We start from the raw sequence: 18,877 nt of genomic DNA on the forward strand, positions 1-18,877 counted from the left end.
TGAAGTCATTCACTTTGGGAAAAAAAATGATAGGGCAAGTTATTTTCTAAATGAGGAGGAGCTGCGTTGTAATGCAACGCAAAGGGATCTAGGGGTATTAGTACATGAATCACTAAAAGTTAGTATGCAGGTGCAGCAAGCAATCAGGAAGGCCAATGGAGTTTTGGCCTTTATTGCTAGTGGGATTGAGTATAAAAACACGGAGGTCTTGCTGCAGCTGTACACAGTATTAGTGAGACCACATTTGGAATACTGTGTACAGTTCTGGGGTCCATACTTGAGAAAGGATGTACTGGCCCTGGAGGCAGTGCAGCGAAGGTTTACAAGATTAATTCCTGCAATGAGGGGATTGACATATGAGGAAAGGTTAAGTAGGCTGGAACTCTACTCTTTGGAGTTTAGAAGAATGAGAGGCGATCTCATTGAAACATATAAGATCGTGAGGGGCCTTGATCGGGTGGATGCACCGAGGATGTTCCCAATGATCGGGGAAACTAGAACTAGGGGACATAGTTGCAGAATAAGGGGGGGCTCTTTTAAAACTGAGATGAGGAAGAACTTCTTCACCCAGAGGGTGGTTAATTTATGGAATTCACTGCCCCAGGGAGCAGTGGAAGCAGAAACTTTAAATATATTTAAGACTAAAATAGATGGTTATTTAGCTGCCAAGGGGATAAGGGGCTACGGGGAGAGGGCAGGGATATGGACCTAGGTATGGTTAGTATAGTAAGACCTGAGTGATCTCCTGGACAAGTGTCGATCGCCTGGATTGGGGTCGGAGAGGAATTTCCCGGATTTTTTTCCCGAATTGGACCTGGGTTTTTATCCGTTTTTTTGCCTCCCCCAGGAGATCACGAGGTTCTTGGGGTGGAGAGGGGTGATAGCGGTATAAAGGGGAGGGTAGTGTCTTGTGTTCTGTGTCTTGTGTCTACTGTTTGTGGGTAAGTGTGTCTGTTTAGTGTTCAGCCATGAGCGAATGGCGGTGCGGGCTCGACGGACCTGGTGGTCTACTCTCGCACCTACTTTCTATGTTTCTATGTTTCTATGTCTCTTGCCCACATAAGGGGAATCGAGAACAATTGGACATCGGTTTAAGGTGAGGGGGGGAATGGAAAACTGAGGGGTAACTTTTATACACAAAGGATGGTAGGTGTATGGAACGAGCTGCCAGAGGAGGTAGTTGAGGCAATATTTAAGAAAACGTGAAACAGGTACATGGATAGGACAGGTTTGCAGGGATATGGGCCAAACGCAGGCAGGTGGGACAAGTGTAGCTGGGACTTGTTGGTCGGTGTGGGCAAGTTGGGCCGAAGGGCCCGTTTCCATACTATATGACTCTATGACAGCTGACAGGAAGGGAAGAGGCTACGTGTTTGTTTTTTCTAGTTTGGTTTATGGTCACGTGTACCAAGCAACAGTGAAAAGCTTTTTGTTGCGTGCTAACCAGTCAGCAGAAAGACAATTCATGATCAGGTAACTGAACCATCCTACCAACAACTGGAGAGTGGTCCTGATCTATCATCTACCTCGTTGAAGACCCTCGGACTATCTTTAATTGACCTTTACTGGATCTAATCTTACACAAAACGTTATTCATGTTATTCCCTTTATCATGTAATGTTACACTGTGAACGGCTCGATTGTAATCATGTATTGTCTTTCTGCTGACTGGTTAGCACGCAACAAAAGCTTTTCACTGTACCTCGATACACATGACAATAAACTAAACTAAACTAAGGGATGTAATGCTGAGGCTCTATAAGGCACTGCTCAGACCACATTTGGAATATTATGAGTAGTTTTGGGCTTCATATCTGAAGAAGGATGTTCTGGCGTTGGAGAGGGTCCAGAGGAGGTTTACGAGAATGATCCCGGGAATGATTGGGTTAACATGTGATGAGCGTTTGAAGGCACAGAGCCTAAATGTAGAATTTAGAAGGACCTCACTGAAACTTACCAAGTTGTGAAAGGCCTGGAGAGTGTGGATGTGGAGAGGATGTTTCCACTCGTGGGACAGTCTAGGAATAGAGGTCATAGCCTCCAAATTTTAAGGACGTAGCCTTAAAAAATAGATGAGGAGGAATTTCTTCAGTGGTGAATCTGTGGAATTCATTGGCATTGACAGCTGTTGAGGCCAAGTAAATGGGTATTTACAGTATAATGCAGAGATTGACAGATTCTTGATTAGTTGGGGGTTATGGGGAGAAGGCAGGAGAATGGGGTTGAGTGGGAAAGATAGATCAGCCGTGACTGAATGGCAGAGTAGACTTGATGGGCCGAATGGCCTAATTCTGCTCCTACAACTTATGAAATTATGAACCGGAGAGTGGTCTTGAGCTACTATCTACCTCATTGGAGACCCTCGGACTATCTTTGATCGGACTTTACTGGACTTTATCTTGTACTAAATGTTATTCACATTATTTCCTTTACCCTGTGTCTGTACACTGTGGACGACTCGATTGTAATCGTGCATTGTCTTTCCGCTGATTGGTTAGCACGCAACAAATGTGCGGTGCAGCGGTAGAGTTGCTGCCTTGCAGAACCAGAGACCCGGGTTCAATCCCGACTACGGGTGCTGTCTGTACGGAGTTTGCACGTTCTCCCGTGACCTGCGTGGGTTTTCCCCGGGTGCTCCGGTTTCCCTCCCACACTACAAAGTCGTACAGGTTTGTGTGTTCGGGTGGTGTTAGTGCACGGGGATCGTTGGTCGGCGCGGACTCAGTGGCCTGTAGGCTCTGTTTCTGCACTGTATCTGTACACTAAACTAAACTAAACATTATCCACTGTACCTCAGTGCACGTGACAATAAACTAAACTAAACTGTGTATTAAATCATGAGAGGAATAGATCGGGTAAAAGCACAGAGTCTCTTGCCCAGAGTAGGGGAATCGAGGACCAGAAGACTTAGGTATAAGATGAGGGGGGAAAGAATTAATAAGAATCTGAGGGGTATCTTTCCCGTGCAAAGGGTGGTGGGTGTATGGAACGAGCTGCCAGAGGAGGTAGTTGAAGCAGGAACTATCGCAACGTTTAAGAAACATTTAGACAGGTACATGGTTAGGACAGGTTTAGAGGGATATGGGCCAAACACAGGCAGGTGGGACGTGTAGGTGGGGCATGTTGGTCAGTGTGGGAAAGGGCCTGTTTCCACGCTGTACGACTATGACTCTCTAACTAACTAAATTAATCTAACTAAATTAATTACAATCGCCTACCACCCAGCGGTGTGAATATTGACCTTTCTAACTGCAAGTCACCCTTGCTTGCCCTCTCTCTCCATCCATCCTCCATCCTAGTTCTCCAACTAGTTTGACTGTCCCCCTGATTAAATTTTACTGATTGTACGCCTCGTTGCACCTTCCCCTCAGCTGATAATGAACCATTCTACATTTTCCTTGAACAAGGTCCCCATTTGATCTCTCATTTTTACTCTCATCTCTCTCCTTCCCTATCTCTGTGTCTCCCTCCCCCCTGACTCTCAGTCTGAAGAAGGGTCTTGGCCCAAAACGTCACCCATTCCTTCTCCCCCGAGATGCTGCCGGCCCCGCTGAGTTTACGACTCCAGCATTTTGTGTCTGCCTTCGGTGGCGACAATCGATCCACCTGCTCTCCTGCGTCGCCGAGTTTTAACCGCGTGCTCTCTTTGGTTGTGCCGCAGGTTTCGAGAGGAATGAACGGGACCGCTCAGATCGGCACGAGTGCCAAGAAGGGCCGCGAGGTGAGAGCCTCGCCGTCCAAGACTGTGAAGTACACTGCAACGGTGACAAAGGGAAACGTTACTTACACCAAAGCCAAGAGAGAACTGGTCAAGGAGACCAGGCTGAACCACGTCAAGCCGAGTGTAGCCGTTAACCACACAACCTCAGGGAAAACAGAAAGCAACAATGCAAAATCCAGAAAACAGGTGCTATCCAGTGTGACGCCCCATCAAACCGGTGCTGGCCTCGGCTGCATCAAGCTCAACGGGAAGGTGAACGGGAGGGCATCTGCCAAAGGTGAAGTCAGAGAGATCAAAGAAGGACTACGGACATCCAAGCGGAGGCACGAGGAGTTCAAGCAGGTAGTGAAGCCGCCGTCGCCCTCGAAGAGGGTGAAAGGGGCAGGGGCCGAGAGTCACAAAGCAAACTCTAAAGAGAAGACTCGACCGAACGGACGGATCAAATGTGAAACTCCGGTGAAGAACAGCGAAAGGCAGAGGCTCAGGAAGGCTTCTCTAGGTAGGAACACTCCAAGCAAACAAGCACTGGGCAAATTGGAAAGTGCCTCCAGCGAATATAGTTCTACCTCAGCGACAGAGTCCACGCACAAGGCGCTCGACTCTCAGGCGAAACAGGAGAAGGGTGGCAAAGTGGGCGCGGCGCCAGTGGGAGATGTCCCCGTGCTCAAACCCAGCCACAAGGAGTTTCACGACCCGCTGGCCTACATGGAGGCTGTGAGAACTCAGGCCGAGGGGTTCGGCATGTGCCGGGTGGTGCCTCCCGCGGACTGGCGGCCCGAGTGCAAGCTGAACGACGAGATGCGCTTCGTCACGCAGATCCAACACGTGCACAAACTGGGCCGGCGCTGGGGCCCCAACGTACAGCGGCTGGCCTGCATCAAGAAACACCTCAGATCTCAGGGCATTACCATAGAGGAACCCCCACTCATAGGTAAGCCATCCTCTGGCACGTGGCCGGCACAGTAATGCACAGCGCGCGTGTGTGGAACCCTAGACCCATCGAGGGGAAGAACAAAGGAAGAATCCGCGGAAAGTTAATACATGATTACAATCTAAGATAGGCACAAAATGCTGGAGTACCTCAGCGGGACAGGCAGCATCTCTGTAGAGAAGGAATGGGTGACGTTTCTGGTTGAGACCCTTCTGCAGACCCGACCCGAAACGTTACCCATTCCTTCTCTCCTGCGACGCTGCCTGTCCCGCTGAGTTACTCCAGCATTTTTTGTCTCATCTTCGGTGTTAACCAGCATCTGCAGTTACAGTGCCATCCATAATGTTTGGGACAAAGACCCATCATTTATTTATTTGCCTCTGTATTCCACAATTTGAGATTTGTAATAGAAAAAAATCACATGTTGTTAAAGTGCACATTGTCAGATTTTATTAAAGGCCATTTTTGTACATTTTGGTTTCACCATGTAGAAATTACAGCTGTGTTTATACATAGTCCCCCCATTTCAGGGCACCATAATGTTTGGGACACGTGGCTTCACAGGTGTTTGTAATTGCTCAGGTGTGTTTAATTGCCTCCTTAATGCAGGTACAAGAGAGCTCTCAGCACCTAGTCTTTCCTCCAGTCTTTCCATCACAGTTGGAAACTTTTATTGCTGTTTATCAACATGAGGACCAAAGTTGTGCCAATGAAAGTCAAAGAAGCCATTATGAGACTGAGAACCAAGAATAAAACTGTTAAGAGACATCAGCCAAACCTCAGGCTTACCAAAATCAACTGTTTGGAATATAATTAAGAAGAAAGAGAGCACTGATGAGCTTACAAATCGCAAAGGGACTGGCAGACCGAGGAAGACCTCCATAGCTGACGACAAATAAATAAAGAAAACATAGAAACATAGAAAATAGGTGCAGGAGTAGGCCATTCGGCCCTTTGAACCTGCACCGCTATTCAATATGATCATGGCTGATCATCCAACTCAGTATCCTGTACCTGCCTTCTCTCCATACCCCCGATACCTTTAGCCACAAGGGCCACATCTAACTCCCTCTTAAATATAGCCAATAAACTGGCCTCAACTACCTTCTGTGGCAGAGAATTCCACAGATTCACCACTCTCTGTGTGAAAAATGTTTTTCTCATCTCAGTCCTAAGAGATTTCCCCCTTATCCTTAAACTGTGACCCCTTGTCCTGGTCTTCCCCAACATCGGGAACAATCTTCCTGCATCTAGCCTGTCCAACCCCTTAAGAATTTTGTAAGTTTCTATAAGATCCCCCCTCAATCTTCTAAATTCCAGCGAGTACAAGCCGAGTCTATCCAGTCTTTCTTCATATGAAAGTCCTGACATCCCAGGAATCAGTCTGGTGAACCTTCTCTGTACTCCCTCTACGGCAAGAATGTCTTTCCTCAGATTAGGAGACCAAAACTCTACGCAATACTCCAGGTGTGGTCTCACCAAGACCCTGCACAACTGCAGTAGAACCTCTCTGCTCCTATACTTAAATCCTTTTGCTATGAATGCCAACATACCATTCGCTTTCTTCACTGCCTGCTGCACCTGCATGCCTACTTTCAATGACTGGTGTACCATGACACCCAGGTCTCGTTGCATCTCCCCTTTTCCTAATCGGCCACCATTCAGATAATAGTCTACTTTCCTGTTTTTGCCCCCAAAGTGGATAACCTCACATTTATCCACATTATACTGCATCTGCCATGCATTTGCCCACTCACCCAGCCTATCCAAGTCACCTTGCATCCTCCTAGCATCCTCCTCACAGCTAACACTGCCCCCCAGCTTTGTGTCATCCGCAAACTTGGAGATGTTGCATTCAATTCCCTCGTCCAAATCATTAATATAGATTGTAAAGAGCTGGGGTCCCAGCACTGAGCCTTGCGGTACCCCACTAGTCACTGCCTGCCATTCTGAAAAGGACCCGTTTACTCCTACTCTTTGCTTCCTGTCTGCCAGCTAGTTCTCTATCCACATCAATACTGAACCCCCAATACCATGTGCTTTAAGTTTGTATACTAATCTCTTATGTGGGACCTTGTCGAAAGCCTTCTGAAAGTCCAGATATAACATATCCACTGGTTCTCCCTTATCCACTATACTAGTTACATCCTCGAAAAATTCTATAAGATTTGTCAGACATGATTTACCTTTCATAAATCGATGCTGACTTTGCCCAATGATTTCACCATTTTCCAAATGTGCTGTATCCCATCTTTAATAACTGACTCTGGCAGTTTCCCCACTATCGATGTTAGACTAACTGGTCTGTAATTCCCTGTTTTCTCTCTCCCTCCCTTTTTAAAAAGTGGGGTTACATTAGCTACCCTCCAATCCTCAGGAACTACTCCAGAATCTAAAGAGTTTTGAAAAATTATTACTAATGCATCCACTATTTCTGGGGCTACTTCCTTAAGCACTCTGGGATGCAGCCTATCTGGCCCTGGGGATTTATCGGCCTTTAATCCATTCAATTTACCTAACACCACTTCCTGGCTAACCTGGATTTCACTCAGTTCCTCCATCTCATTTGATCCCCGGTCCCCTGCTGTTTCCGGAAGATTATTTATGTCTTCCTTAGTGAAGACAGAACCAAAGTAGTTATTCAATTGGCCTGCCATGTCCTTGTTCCCCATGACCAATTCACATGTTTCTGACTGCAAGGGACCTACATTTTATTTTAACTAATCTTTTTCTCTTCACATATCTATAAAAACTTTTGCAGTCAGTTTTTATGTTCCCTGCCAGTTTTCTTTCATAATCAATTTTCCCTTTCCTAATTAAGCCCTTTGTCCTCCTCTGCTGGACTCTGAATTTCTCCCAGTCCTCTGGTAGGCTGCTTTTTCTGGCTAATTTGTATGCTTCATCTTTTGTTTTTATACTATCCCTGATTTCCCTTGTTATCCACGGATGCACTACCTTCCCTGATTTATTCTTTTTCGAAACTGGGACGAACAATTGTTGTAGTTCATCCATGCAGTTTTTAAATGCCTTCCATTGCATATCCACCGTCAACCCTTTAAGAATCAATTGCCAGTCTCTTGGCCAAATCACGTCTCATATCCTCAAAGTTACCTTTCTTTAAGTTCAGAACCCTTGTTTCTGAATTAACAATGTCACTCCCTATCCTAATGAAGAACTCAACTATATTATGGTCACTCTTGCCCAAGGGGCCACGCACAACAAGACTGCTAACTAACCCTTCCTCATTACTCAATACCCAGTCTAGAATAGCCTGCCCCCTCGTTGATTCCTCTACATGTTGGTTTAGAAAACTATCCCGCATACATTCGAAGAAATCCTCTTCCTCAGCACCCCTGCCAATTTGATTCACCCAATCTATATGTAGATTGAAGTCACCCATTATAGCTGTTTTACCTTTGTTGTACGCATTTCTAATTTCCTGTTTGATGCCATCCCCAACTCACCACTACTGTTAGGTGGCCTGTACACAACTCCCACTAGCGTTTTCTGCCCCTTAGTGTTTCGCAGCTCTACCCATATCGATTCCACATCCTCCAATCTAATGTCCTTCCTTTCTATTGCGTTAATCTCCTCCATAACCAGCAACGCTACCGCACCTCCTTTTCCTTTCTGTCTATCCCTCCCGAATATTGAATATCCCTGGATGTTCAGCTCCCAGCCTTGGTCACCCTGGAGCCATGTCTCCATGATCCCAACTATATCATAGTCATTAATAGCTATTAATAGCTATTTGCACATTCAACTCATCCATCTTATTACGAATGCTCCTTGCATTGAGACACAAAGCCTTCAGGCTTGTTTTTACAACACTCTTACCCCTTATACAATTATGTTGAAAAATGGCCCTTTTTGATTTTTGTCCTGGATTTGTCTGCCTGCCACTTTTACTTTTCATCTTGCTACCTATTGCTTCTACCCTAATTTTACACCCCTCTGTCTCTCCGCTCACACATTTAAGAAACCCTTTCCCTTTAACTCCATCCTCGACTATCCCATTTGACACCCCAGAAATCCCTAAACACCTGTCCGACAGATCAGAAACACTCTTCAGGAGTCAGGTGTGGATTTGTCAATGACCACTGTCCGCAGAAGACTTCTGAACAGAAATACAGAGGCTACACTGCAATATTCAAACCACTGGTTAGCTGCAAAAAAAGGATGGCCAGGTTACAGTTTGCCAAGAAGTACTTAAAAGAGCAACCACAGTTCTGAAAAAAAGGTCTTGTGGACAGATGAGATGAAGATTAACTTATATCAGAGTGATGGCAAGAGCAAAGTATGGAGGAGAGAAGGAACTGCCCAAAATCCAAAGCATACCACCTCATCTGTGAAACATGGTGGTGGGGGTGTTATGGCCTGGGCATGTATGGCTGCTGAAGGTACTGGCTCACTTATCTTCATTGATGATACAACTGCTGATGGTAGTAGCATAATGAATTCTGAAGTGTATAGACACATCCTATCTGCTCAAGTTCAAACAAATGCCTCAAAACTCATTGGTTGGCAGTTCATTCTACAGCAAGAAATTAATCCCAAACATACTGCTAGAGCAACAAAGGAGTTTTTCAAAGCTAAAAATGGGTAAATTCTTGAATGCTGAAGAGTAAACTGAAGGGGACTAGCCCCCAAAAACAAGCATAAGCTAAAGATGGCTGCAATACAGGCCTGGCAGAGCATCACCAGAGAAGACACCCAGCAACTGGTGATGTCCATGAATCGCAGACTTCAAGCAGTCATTGTACGCAAAGGATTTGCAACAAAATACTAAACATGACTACTTTCATTTACATGACATTGCTGTGTCCCAAACATTATGGTGCCCTAAAATGGGGGGGGGGGGGGGCTATATATAAACACTGCTGTAATTTCTACATGGTGAAACCAAAATGTATAAAAATGGCCTTAATTATAATCTGACGATGTGCACTTTAACCACATGTGATTTTTTTCCTATTACAAATCTCAAATTGTGGAGTACAGAGGCAAATAAATAAATGATGGAGGGCACTGTACTTCCTACGTTTTCAGCGTCTTCTTGTGTGCTTCAAATTTCAAATTCTAGTGTAGATGGGGCATCTTGGTCATCATGGGCATGTTGGGCCGAAGGCGTAGAAACAAGGCCCTTCGACCCACCATTTCCACTCGATCACCTGTTCACACTAGCTCTAGTTTAACCCACTTTCTCATCCACTCCCTACATTCAAGGGGACAATTTACAGACGGCCAATTAGTCTACAAACCTGCATGTCTTTGGGCCGTGGGAGGAAATCGGAGCACCCAGAGGAATCTCACGCGATCACAGAGAGAACGTACAAATTCCACACAGACGCCACCCGAGGTCATGATCGAACCTGGGTCTCTGACGCTGTAAGGCAGCGGCTCAGCCAGCTAATATCTGATCTATTTGAATAGCATGCAAAACAAAACGTTTTCACTGTAGCTCAGTAAAACGTGACGGTGGTAAGCCTAAACCCAATGCTGGGAAACAACCTTTAATAAACAGAAAAAAAAATCTATCAATGAATTGCCCCAATACCTGTCAAGAAGCACAAATTTCTTCATACAGCTAATGACCGTTGATATAGAGTGCAGAAGCATTGAAATGCAGATACTGGTTTATAACCAAACATAGACATAAACTGCTGGAGTAACTCAGCGAGTCACGCAGCATCTCTGGAGAAAAAGAATGGGAGATGGTTTGTGTCGAGGCCCTCCTTCATACTGCAGAAGGGTGGTAGCAGGGTTCGTGAGTGGCATGGTGGCGCAGCGGTAGAATTGCTGCCTTACGGAGCCAGAGGCCTGGGTTTGATCCAGACTACGGGTGCTGTCTGTACGGAGTTTGTACGTTCTCCCCATGACCGCGTGGGTTTTTCCCGGGTGCCCCGGTTTCCTCCCACACCCCAAAGATATGCAGGTTTGTAAGATACTTGGCTTCGGTAAGAATTGTAAATTGTTCCTAGTGTGTGTAGGGTAGTGTTACTGTACAGGGATCGATGATCGGCGCGGACTCGGTGGTCTGCTTTAGGCGCTGTATCTCTAAACTAAACTGAGGGTTCTCCCCCGAAATGTCACCCATACCTTTTCTCCAGAGATGCTCCCTGACCCGCTGAGTTACTCCAGCACTTTGTGTCTATCTAAAGACCGTTTAGTTAGTGAGTCTGAAGAAGGGTCTCGACCCGAAACATCACCCATTCCTTCTCTCCAGAGATGCTGCCTGACCCGCTGAGTTACTCCAGCATTTTGTGTCTTATCTTCAGTGTAAACCAGCATCTGCAATTCTTTCTTAGTTTGGTTAGTGTTTAGTTTAATTTAGTTTATTGTCAAGTGTACTGAGGTACAATGAAAAACTTTTGTTGTGTCGGACCAGTCAGCGGAACGACAATACATGATTACAATTGAGCCGTTCACAGTATACAGATATAAGAGAATAACATTTAGTGCAATGTAAAGCCAGCAAAGTCCGATCAAAATCCAGGGTGCTCGGTGAGGTAGAGAGTAGTTCAGGACCGCTCTCTGGTTGTGGTAGGATGGTTCAGTTGCCTGATGTGCAGTGATTTGCAGTGCTCAAGAGCAGCATAATCAAGGACAAGTCACACCCTGGCCACTCCCTCTTCTCCCCTCTCCCATCAGACAAAAGGTGCAGAAGTGTGAAAACGCACACCTCCAGATTCAGGGACAGTTTCATCCCAGCTGTTATCAGGCAACTGAATCATCCTACCACAACCAAAGAGCAGCGCTGAACTACTATCTATCTCTTTGGTGACCCTCAGACTATCCAAAATCAGACCCTCTCTCACACCTCCCGCTGCTGAAAGACTCATCCATGCCTTCATCTCCTCCCGACTGGACTACTGCAACTCACTTCTCCTTGGCATCAGCTCCACCTACATCAACCGACTCCAACTGGTCCAGAACGCAGCCGCCCGACTCATCACCCACACCAAATCCTGGCATCACATCACTCCAGTCCTCAAACAACTTCACTGGCTTCCCATCTCCCACCGGATCACCTACAAAATCCTGGTCCTCACCTACAAAGCCCTCCACCATCTGGCCACCCCATATCTCACTGACCTCCTCTCCCCCTACCAACCCTCACGGTCCCTCAGATCCACATCAGCCGGTCTCCTCTCCATCCACAAGTCCAACCTCCGCAGTTTTGGGGACAGAGCCTTCTCCAGGGCAGCTCCCAGGCTCTGGAACTCCCTCCCCCAACTGATCCGCAATTCCGTGTCCCTCACCATCTTCCAGTCCCGCCTCAAGACCCATCTCTTCACCTCTGCCTATCCTTAGCCCCACGTCCCCCTCCCTTTTCATCTGTGCTTGAATTGCCTCATATTGTGTTTTGAACTGAATTCTGTCTTTAATTTGTGTACTAGTCATGTCTCTACTATTTATTTCATTCCCTTACATGTTTTTCCTCTACTTGCAAAATTTTTGGAAGGTGTCCTTGAGACTCTTGAAAGGCGCCCATAAATAAAATTTATTATTATTATTATCCTGCACTAAAATTATTCCCTTATCATGTATCTATACACTGTAAATGGATTGATTGTAATCATGTGTTGTTCTTCTGCTGACTGGTTAGCAGGCAACACAAAAGCTTTTCACTGTACCTCGGTGCATGTGACAATAAATTAAACTGATCTAATGGTGTTTTAGAGTGTGATCTCACTCATAGGATCACCTGTTCACACGGGCTCTTCTGGGCACCATGTTACAGGAAAGATGTTGTCAAGCGTGAAAGGTCGCAGAGAAGTTACACGAGGATGTTTACAGATATCAAGACCCTGAGCTACAGGGAGAGGCTGAGCAGGCTCGGACTCCATTGTCTTTCCGCTGACTGGATAGCACACGACAAAAGCTTTTCACTGTATCTCGGTACACGTGACAATAAACTAAACTGAACTTGGAGCGCAGGAGGATGAGGGGATGAGGATCTAATAGACCTGTACAAAATCATGAGAGGAATAGATCGGGTAGACGCACAGAGACTCTTGCCCAGAGTAGGGGAATAAAGAACCTTGAGTTTAAGGTGAAACGGTTAAAGATTTAATGGGAATCTGAGGGGTAACTTTTTCACACAAAGGGAGGTGGATGTTTGGAACGAGCTGCCAGAGGAGGTAGTTGGGACAGGCAATATTGCAGCATTTAAGAAAAATTTATACAGGTACATGGATAAACAGGTTTAGAGGGATATGGGCTAAATGCAGGCAGGTGAGACTCATGTGTAGATGAGACATGTTGGCCAATGTGGTCAAGTTGGGCCGAAGGGCCTGTTCACTCGTTGTATCACTCGATGACTAATTTATTTTGGCGCACCATCGTAGAATATAGAACAGTCAGGAAATAAATTGGGTAAATGCACAGTTTAGTTTATTATCACGTGTACCGAGGTACAGTGAAAATCTTTAGTTGTACGCTACGTCAGTGGAAAGACAATACATGATACAATCGAGGCATCCAGTGTACAGATACATGATAAAGGGAATAATGTTTAGTGCACGGTAGAGTCCAGTAAGGTCCAATTAGAGATAGTCCGAGGGTCTCCAATGAGGTCAATGGAAGGTCTAGTTGTTGATAGGATGGTTTGGTTGCCTGATAAAAGCCAGGAAGAAACTGTGTCTCTGAATCTGGAGGTGTGCGTTTTCACACTTCAGTTGCTCTTGCCTGATGGGAGAGGGGAGAAGAGGGAGTGACTGGGGTGAGACTGGTCCTTGATTATGCTGCTGGCCTTGCGACGTGAAGTATAAATAGTCAATGGGAGTCACTTTAACGTTGACTCTCAGTCTGAAGAAGGGTCTCAACCAGAAAGTCTATTCCTTCTCAACAGAGATGCTGCTTGACCCACTGATTTACTCCATTACTTTTTTGTGTCTTATCAATAGAAAGGAGGTTGGTTTGTGTGATGGTCTGGGCAAGGGCTGCGTCCTCAATTCTCTGCAATTTCTTGCAGTCTTTGATGGAGCTGTTCCTAAACCAAGCTGTGGTGCATCCTGATAAAATGCTTTTACTACGGTGCATCTATAGAAGTTGATGAGAATTGTTTAGTTATTTAGTACGTGCAGCTCCTAGCCAGAGTAGGGGGGGGGTAAAGAACCAGAGGACATATGTTTAAGGTAAAGGGGGGGGGGGGGGGGGGGGGGGAGGGATTTAATAGGAACCTGAGATACAACTTTTTCACACAAAGCATCATGGAACCAGAAGAGGTAGTTGAGGCAGGTACTATAATAACTTATAAAAGACATTTGGACAGTTACCCTGGTTAAAAAATATGCTCCTCAGCCCTCACAGAGTCAAACAGTGTGGAAACAGACCCTTTGCCCCAACTTGCCCACACCGGCCAACATGTCCGTTCCCCTCTCACCTTATATCCATGCCCTCTGGTTCTTGATTCCCCTAATCTGGGCGCAAGACTCTGTGCATCTACCTTTATTCTTACACAAAATAACTTCTGTTTTAACTCCACTCATAGCATCCAAATTGAAAAGTGTTCGGGTCCTTGCAGTATTAATGACCACCTCTGGTCTTATCTCTGTGTCTCTCTGATTATCAGTCTGAAGAAGGGTCCCAACAAGAAACGTCACCCATCCCTTCTCTCCAGATGTGCTGCTGGTCCCATTGAGTTACTCCAGCATTTTCAGTGTAAACCAGCATCTGCAATTCCGTCCAATGCAGTATTAATTCCATCTTTTGGTTAGATGTGTGAAACCTTTAGTTCCACTTTCAGACACCTTCCTTTCACCTTCTAGTGCACCATAAACCTATACCCACAGGTTTTTGTCTCCCCTACCCTGGGTAAAAAACTCTGTGCCCCCTTATCTTCTACACCTGTACAAGATCACCCCTTAGCCTCTGGTCCTCTGATTCTTGATTCACCTACTCTGGGTAAAATCATTGCAGTAATTACCGTGTAATAATAATGTCTCCTGGTTATTGAGTTTGCCAGCGGAATTAGATTGTTCCTATCTCCTTCCAAGAAGTGAACTGTAGTGAGCAAGGGTTGAGAAAAATCCAAGCAACAACAGATACGGCATGGTGGCGTAGCGGTATAGTTGCTACCTCACAACGCCAGAGACCTGGCTTCGATCCTGACTATGGGTGCTGTCTGTACGGAGTTTGTATATTGGGTTTCCTCCGGGTGTTCCGGTTTCCTCCCACATTCCATTGACGTGCAGGTTTATAGGTTAATCGGCTTCTGTAACCTGTCTCCAGTGTTTAGTTTACTGATATAGCCCGGAAACAGGCCCTTCGGCCCACCGAGTCCGCACTGACTAGCGATTCCCGCACATTAACACCATCCTAAACACACTAGAGACAATTTACATATACCGAGCCAATTAACCTACATACCTGTACGTCTTTGGCGTGTGGGAGGAGACTGCAGATCTCGGAGAAAACCCATGTGGCCACGGGGAGAACACAGAAACTCCGTACAGACAGCACCCGTGGTCGGGATCGAACCCAGGTCTCCGGCGCTGCAAGCGCTGTTAGGTAGCAACTCTACCGCTGCGCTATCGTGGCTGCCTTGTGTGTAGGACAGAACTAGTGTACAGATGATCGATGGTCGGCGTGGACTCGGTGGGTCGAAGGGCCTGTTTCGGCCCTGTATCTCTCAACTAGACTTTAATATCCAATGTGAATGCGTGTAGGGGGGAGAGGCAAAAGTGTAAAGGATATTAGTTTTGGACAGGAAAAATGTGGAAAACACAAGTACGTGCAGAAGGTAGAATCTATGTGATGTTCTCTTGTACGTTACATCTGAAATATGTTCTCTTATTCTTGTACTTTTAGGCTTAGATAGAGTGGATGTGGTGAGGATGTTTCCACTAGGGGGAGAGTCTAGGACCAGAGGGTACAGCCTCACAGCCTTTAGAACGGAGATGAGGAGGAATTTCTTTAGCCAGAGGGCGGTGAATCTGTGGAATTCATTGCCACGGACGGCTGTGGTGGCCAAGTCATTGGGTATTCTTAAGAGTTTCTTGGTTAAATAAGTTAATCAATAAGCTAAAGATAGGCACAAAACGCTGGAGTAACTCAGCGGGACAGACGGCATCTCTAAATAGCTTCTTGATCAGTACGGGTGCCAGTGGTAATGGGAGAAGGCAGGAGAATGTGGTTGAGAGAGAGAGAGACAGATCAGCTATGATTGAGTGGCGGAACAGACACGGTGGGCCGAATGGCCTCATTTTGCTCCGATGACTCATGGTTATTTGGCCTCTGTAACTTTCCCCTATCGTGCAGGGGCTGGATGCAAATATGGGAATTAGCGTGAACAGGTGATAGATGGTTGGCATTAACTCGGTGGGTCAAAGGTCATAAGTAATAGGAGTAGAATTAGGCCATTTGGCCCATCAAGTTTACTTTGCCATTCAATCATGGCTGATCTAATTCTCCCTCCTAACCCCATTCTCCTGCCTTCTCCCCATAACCTCCGACACCCACACTAATCGAGAATCTTTCTATCTCTGCCTTAAATATATCCACTGAATTGGCCTCCACAGCCTTCAGTGGCAAAGAATTCCACAGATTCACCATCCTCTGACTAAAGGAATTTCTCCTCATCTTCCTAAAATAATGTCCTTTAATTGTGAGGTTATAACCTCTAGTCCTAGACTCTCCCACTAGTGGAAACATCCTCTCCACATCCACTCTATCTAAGCCTTTCACTATTCTGTACGTTTCAATAAGGTTCCCCCCTCATTCTTCTAAACTCCAGCGAGAGCAGGCCCAGTGCCGACAAAGTTCATCATAGGTTAACCTGCGTATTCCTGGGATAAAGTGCTTGTTTCTAGTCAACTCATCGCTCAATTCAACTCAAACTCGTCAACCGAGAGGGCGGTGAATCTGTGGAATTCATTGCCACAGATGGCTGTGGAAGCCAAGTCAGTGGATATTTTTAAAGCAGAGATAGATAGATTTTTGGTTAGTACGGGTGTCAGAGGTTATAGGGTGAAGGCAGGAGAAAGGGGTTAGGAGGGAGAGATAGATCAGCCATGATTGAATGATAGTTTGATGGGCCGAATGATCTAATTCTGCTCCGATCACTAATGATTTCTTGCCAGTTCCTCTTATACCTAGAAACAGAAGAAGAAAAGGAACTCCATCTTAGATAGTTTCCCCATCTATAAGCATCTAGCCTGGGAGCATCCTTGTAATTTTCCCCATGCATCCTGCCCAGTGAGATGGTATTCTTGCTGTAGTCTGGTGATGGTACAAAACACTCTAGCCGAGGCCAAGTTATGCATCGCACTTTGAGCATTGTCCTTACGAGGTTCATGTTCATGAAGTTATGAACTTAGGGGAGCCATTTCTTTAGTCAGAGTCATAGAGTGATACAGTGTGGAAACAGGCTCTTCAGCCCAACTTGCCCACACCGGCCAACATGTCCCAGCTACACTAGTCCCACCTGCCTGCGCTTGGTCCACATCCCTCCAAACCTGTCCTATCCATGTACCTGTCCAACTGTTTCTTGAACATTGGGATAGTCCTTGCCTCAACTACCTCCTCTAGTTCGTCCCACACATCCACCACCCTTTGTGTGAAAACGTTACCCCTCAGATTCCTATTAAATCTTTTCCCCTTAAGGGTGGTGTGTCTGTGGAATTGATTGCCACAGATGGCTGTGGAGGCCAAGTCAATGGCTATTTCTAAGGAGGGGATTAACAGATTTGTGATCCGTACGGGTGTCAGGGATTATGGGGAGAAGGTAGGAGAATGGGATTGAGAGGGAAAGATAGACCAGCCATAACTGAATGGCGCAGTAGACATGATGGGCCGAATGGCGTAATTCTGCTCCTAGAACTTAGGAACATTGTCCTTCATTGTCCTTCCTGCTCATACCCCACAACAACTGTGGGTATCACACCACATTCAGAGATCTCTGGAGGTGCACACCAACATCTCTGTGCATCAGTAACATACCATTCCTTTATTTAGTTTAGTTTAGTTTAGAGATACAGCACAGAAACAGGCCCTTCGGCCCATCGAGTCCACGCCGACCAGCGAACCCGTACACTAACACTACCCTACACACACCAGGGACTATTTACAATTTTCTTCACTGAAGCCAATTAACCGAAAAATCTTTGGAGTGTGGGAGGAAACCGGAGCATCCGGAGTAAACCCACGCAGGCGACGGGGCGAACGTACAAACTCATAACAGACAGCACCCATAGTCAAGATTGAACATGGGTCTCTGGCGTTGTGAGGCAACAACTCTATCACTGCACCACTGAGCTGCCCAAGATGAGATGGGATGAGAGAAGGCTAGTTAACATTATGCTGTTTAATAACCTTTGGCAGAAGGATGAAGAGCAGCTTCTCCTTTAGGGTTATTTCACCTCCAAAAATGTTCCAACGCTGAGCTGCACGGTGGTGCAGCGGTAGAGTCTCAGCGCCGGAGACCCGCGTTCGATCCTGACTATGGGTGCTGTCTGTACGTTCTCCCCGTGACCTGCGGGAGATTTCTCCAAGATCTTCGGTTTCCTCCCACACTCCAAACACATGCAAGTTTGTAGGTTAATTGGCTTGGTATAAATGTAAAATTGTCCCTAGTGTGTGTCGGGTTGTGGACTCTGCGGGCCGATGCGACTGTTTCCGCGCTGTATCTCTAAGCTAAACCAAGCTCTATGCTGATGTCAGAACATTTTAAGCATTTTTCAGATTCCATCCACGTTTGTCGAGAGAATGATTGGAGGGTTGACAAGACCCATCAACTAGTTGTTTGAAGCTGAAATATGAATATGTTTTCAATGAAATGGTGGAAGCAGATATGATAGTGACATGTAAAAGCCGTTTAGACAGCAGCCAGGATATGGATCACGTGCCGGCAGAGGAGGTCTATGTGACATGGTAATCCCGCACAATATTTCTCCGCATCTCCCTGGTCAACTCGTCCCTTCCCACCCAAACCACCCCCTCCCCAGGTACCTTCCCCTGCACCCGCAGGAGATGCAACACCTGTCCCTTTACCTCCCCCCTCAACTCCATCAAAGGACCCCGACAGTCTTTCCAGGTGAGGCAGAGGTTCAGTTGCACCTCCTCCACCCTCATCTACTGTATCCGCTGTTCCAGGTGTGGACTCCTGTATATCGGCAAAATGCAGGCTTGGCGATCGTTTCGCTGAACACCCCCGCTCAGTCCTCCGAGACCTACCTGATCTCACGGTTGCTCAACACTTTAACTCACCCTCCCATTCCCAC

The 18,877-nt window shown here is 46.2% G+C and overlaps 1 protein-coding gene across 3 annotated transcripts in view; it reads left to right on the forward strand.

Annotated features, from left to right (window-relative positions):
- The window catches only part of jarid2 (jumonji and AT-rich interaction domain containing 2), a 336,587-nt gene that overhangs the window by 266,676 nt on the left and 51,034 nt on the right, over positions 1-18,877 (forward strand). For all 3 annotated transcript variants that reach the window (XM_033014235.1, XM_033014236.1, XM_033014234.1), the window contains exon 7: positions 3,662-4,652. In XM_033014235.1, the coding sequence (XP_032870126.1) occupies positions 3,662-4,652 (991 nt within the window). The remainder of the gene's footprint in view (positions 1-3,661; positions 4,653-18,877) is intronic.

Source organism: Amblyraja radiata, chromosome 2 (assembly GCF_010909765.2).
Source record: "Amblyraja radiata isolate CabotCenter1 chromosome 2, sAmbRad1.1.pri, whole genome shotgun sequence".
In the NCBI taxonomy this organism is placed as follows: domain Eukaryota; kingdom Metazoa; phylum Chordata; class Chondrichthyes; order Rajiformes; family Rajidae; genus Amblyraja; species Amblyraja radiata.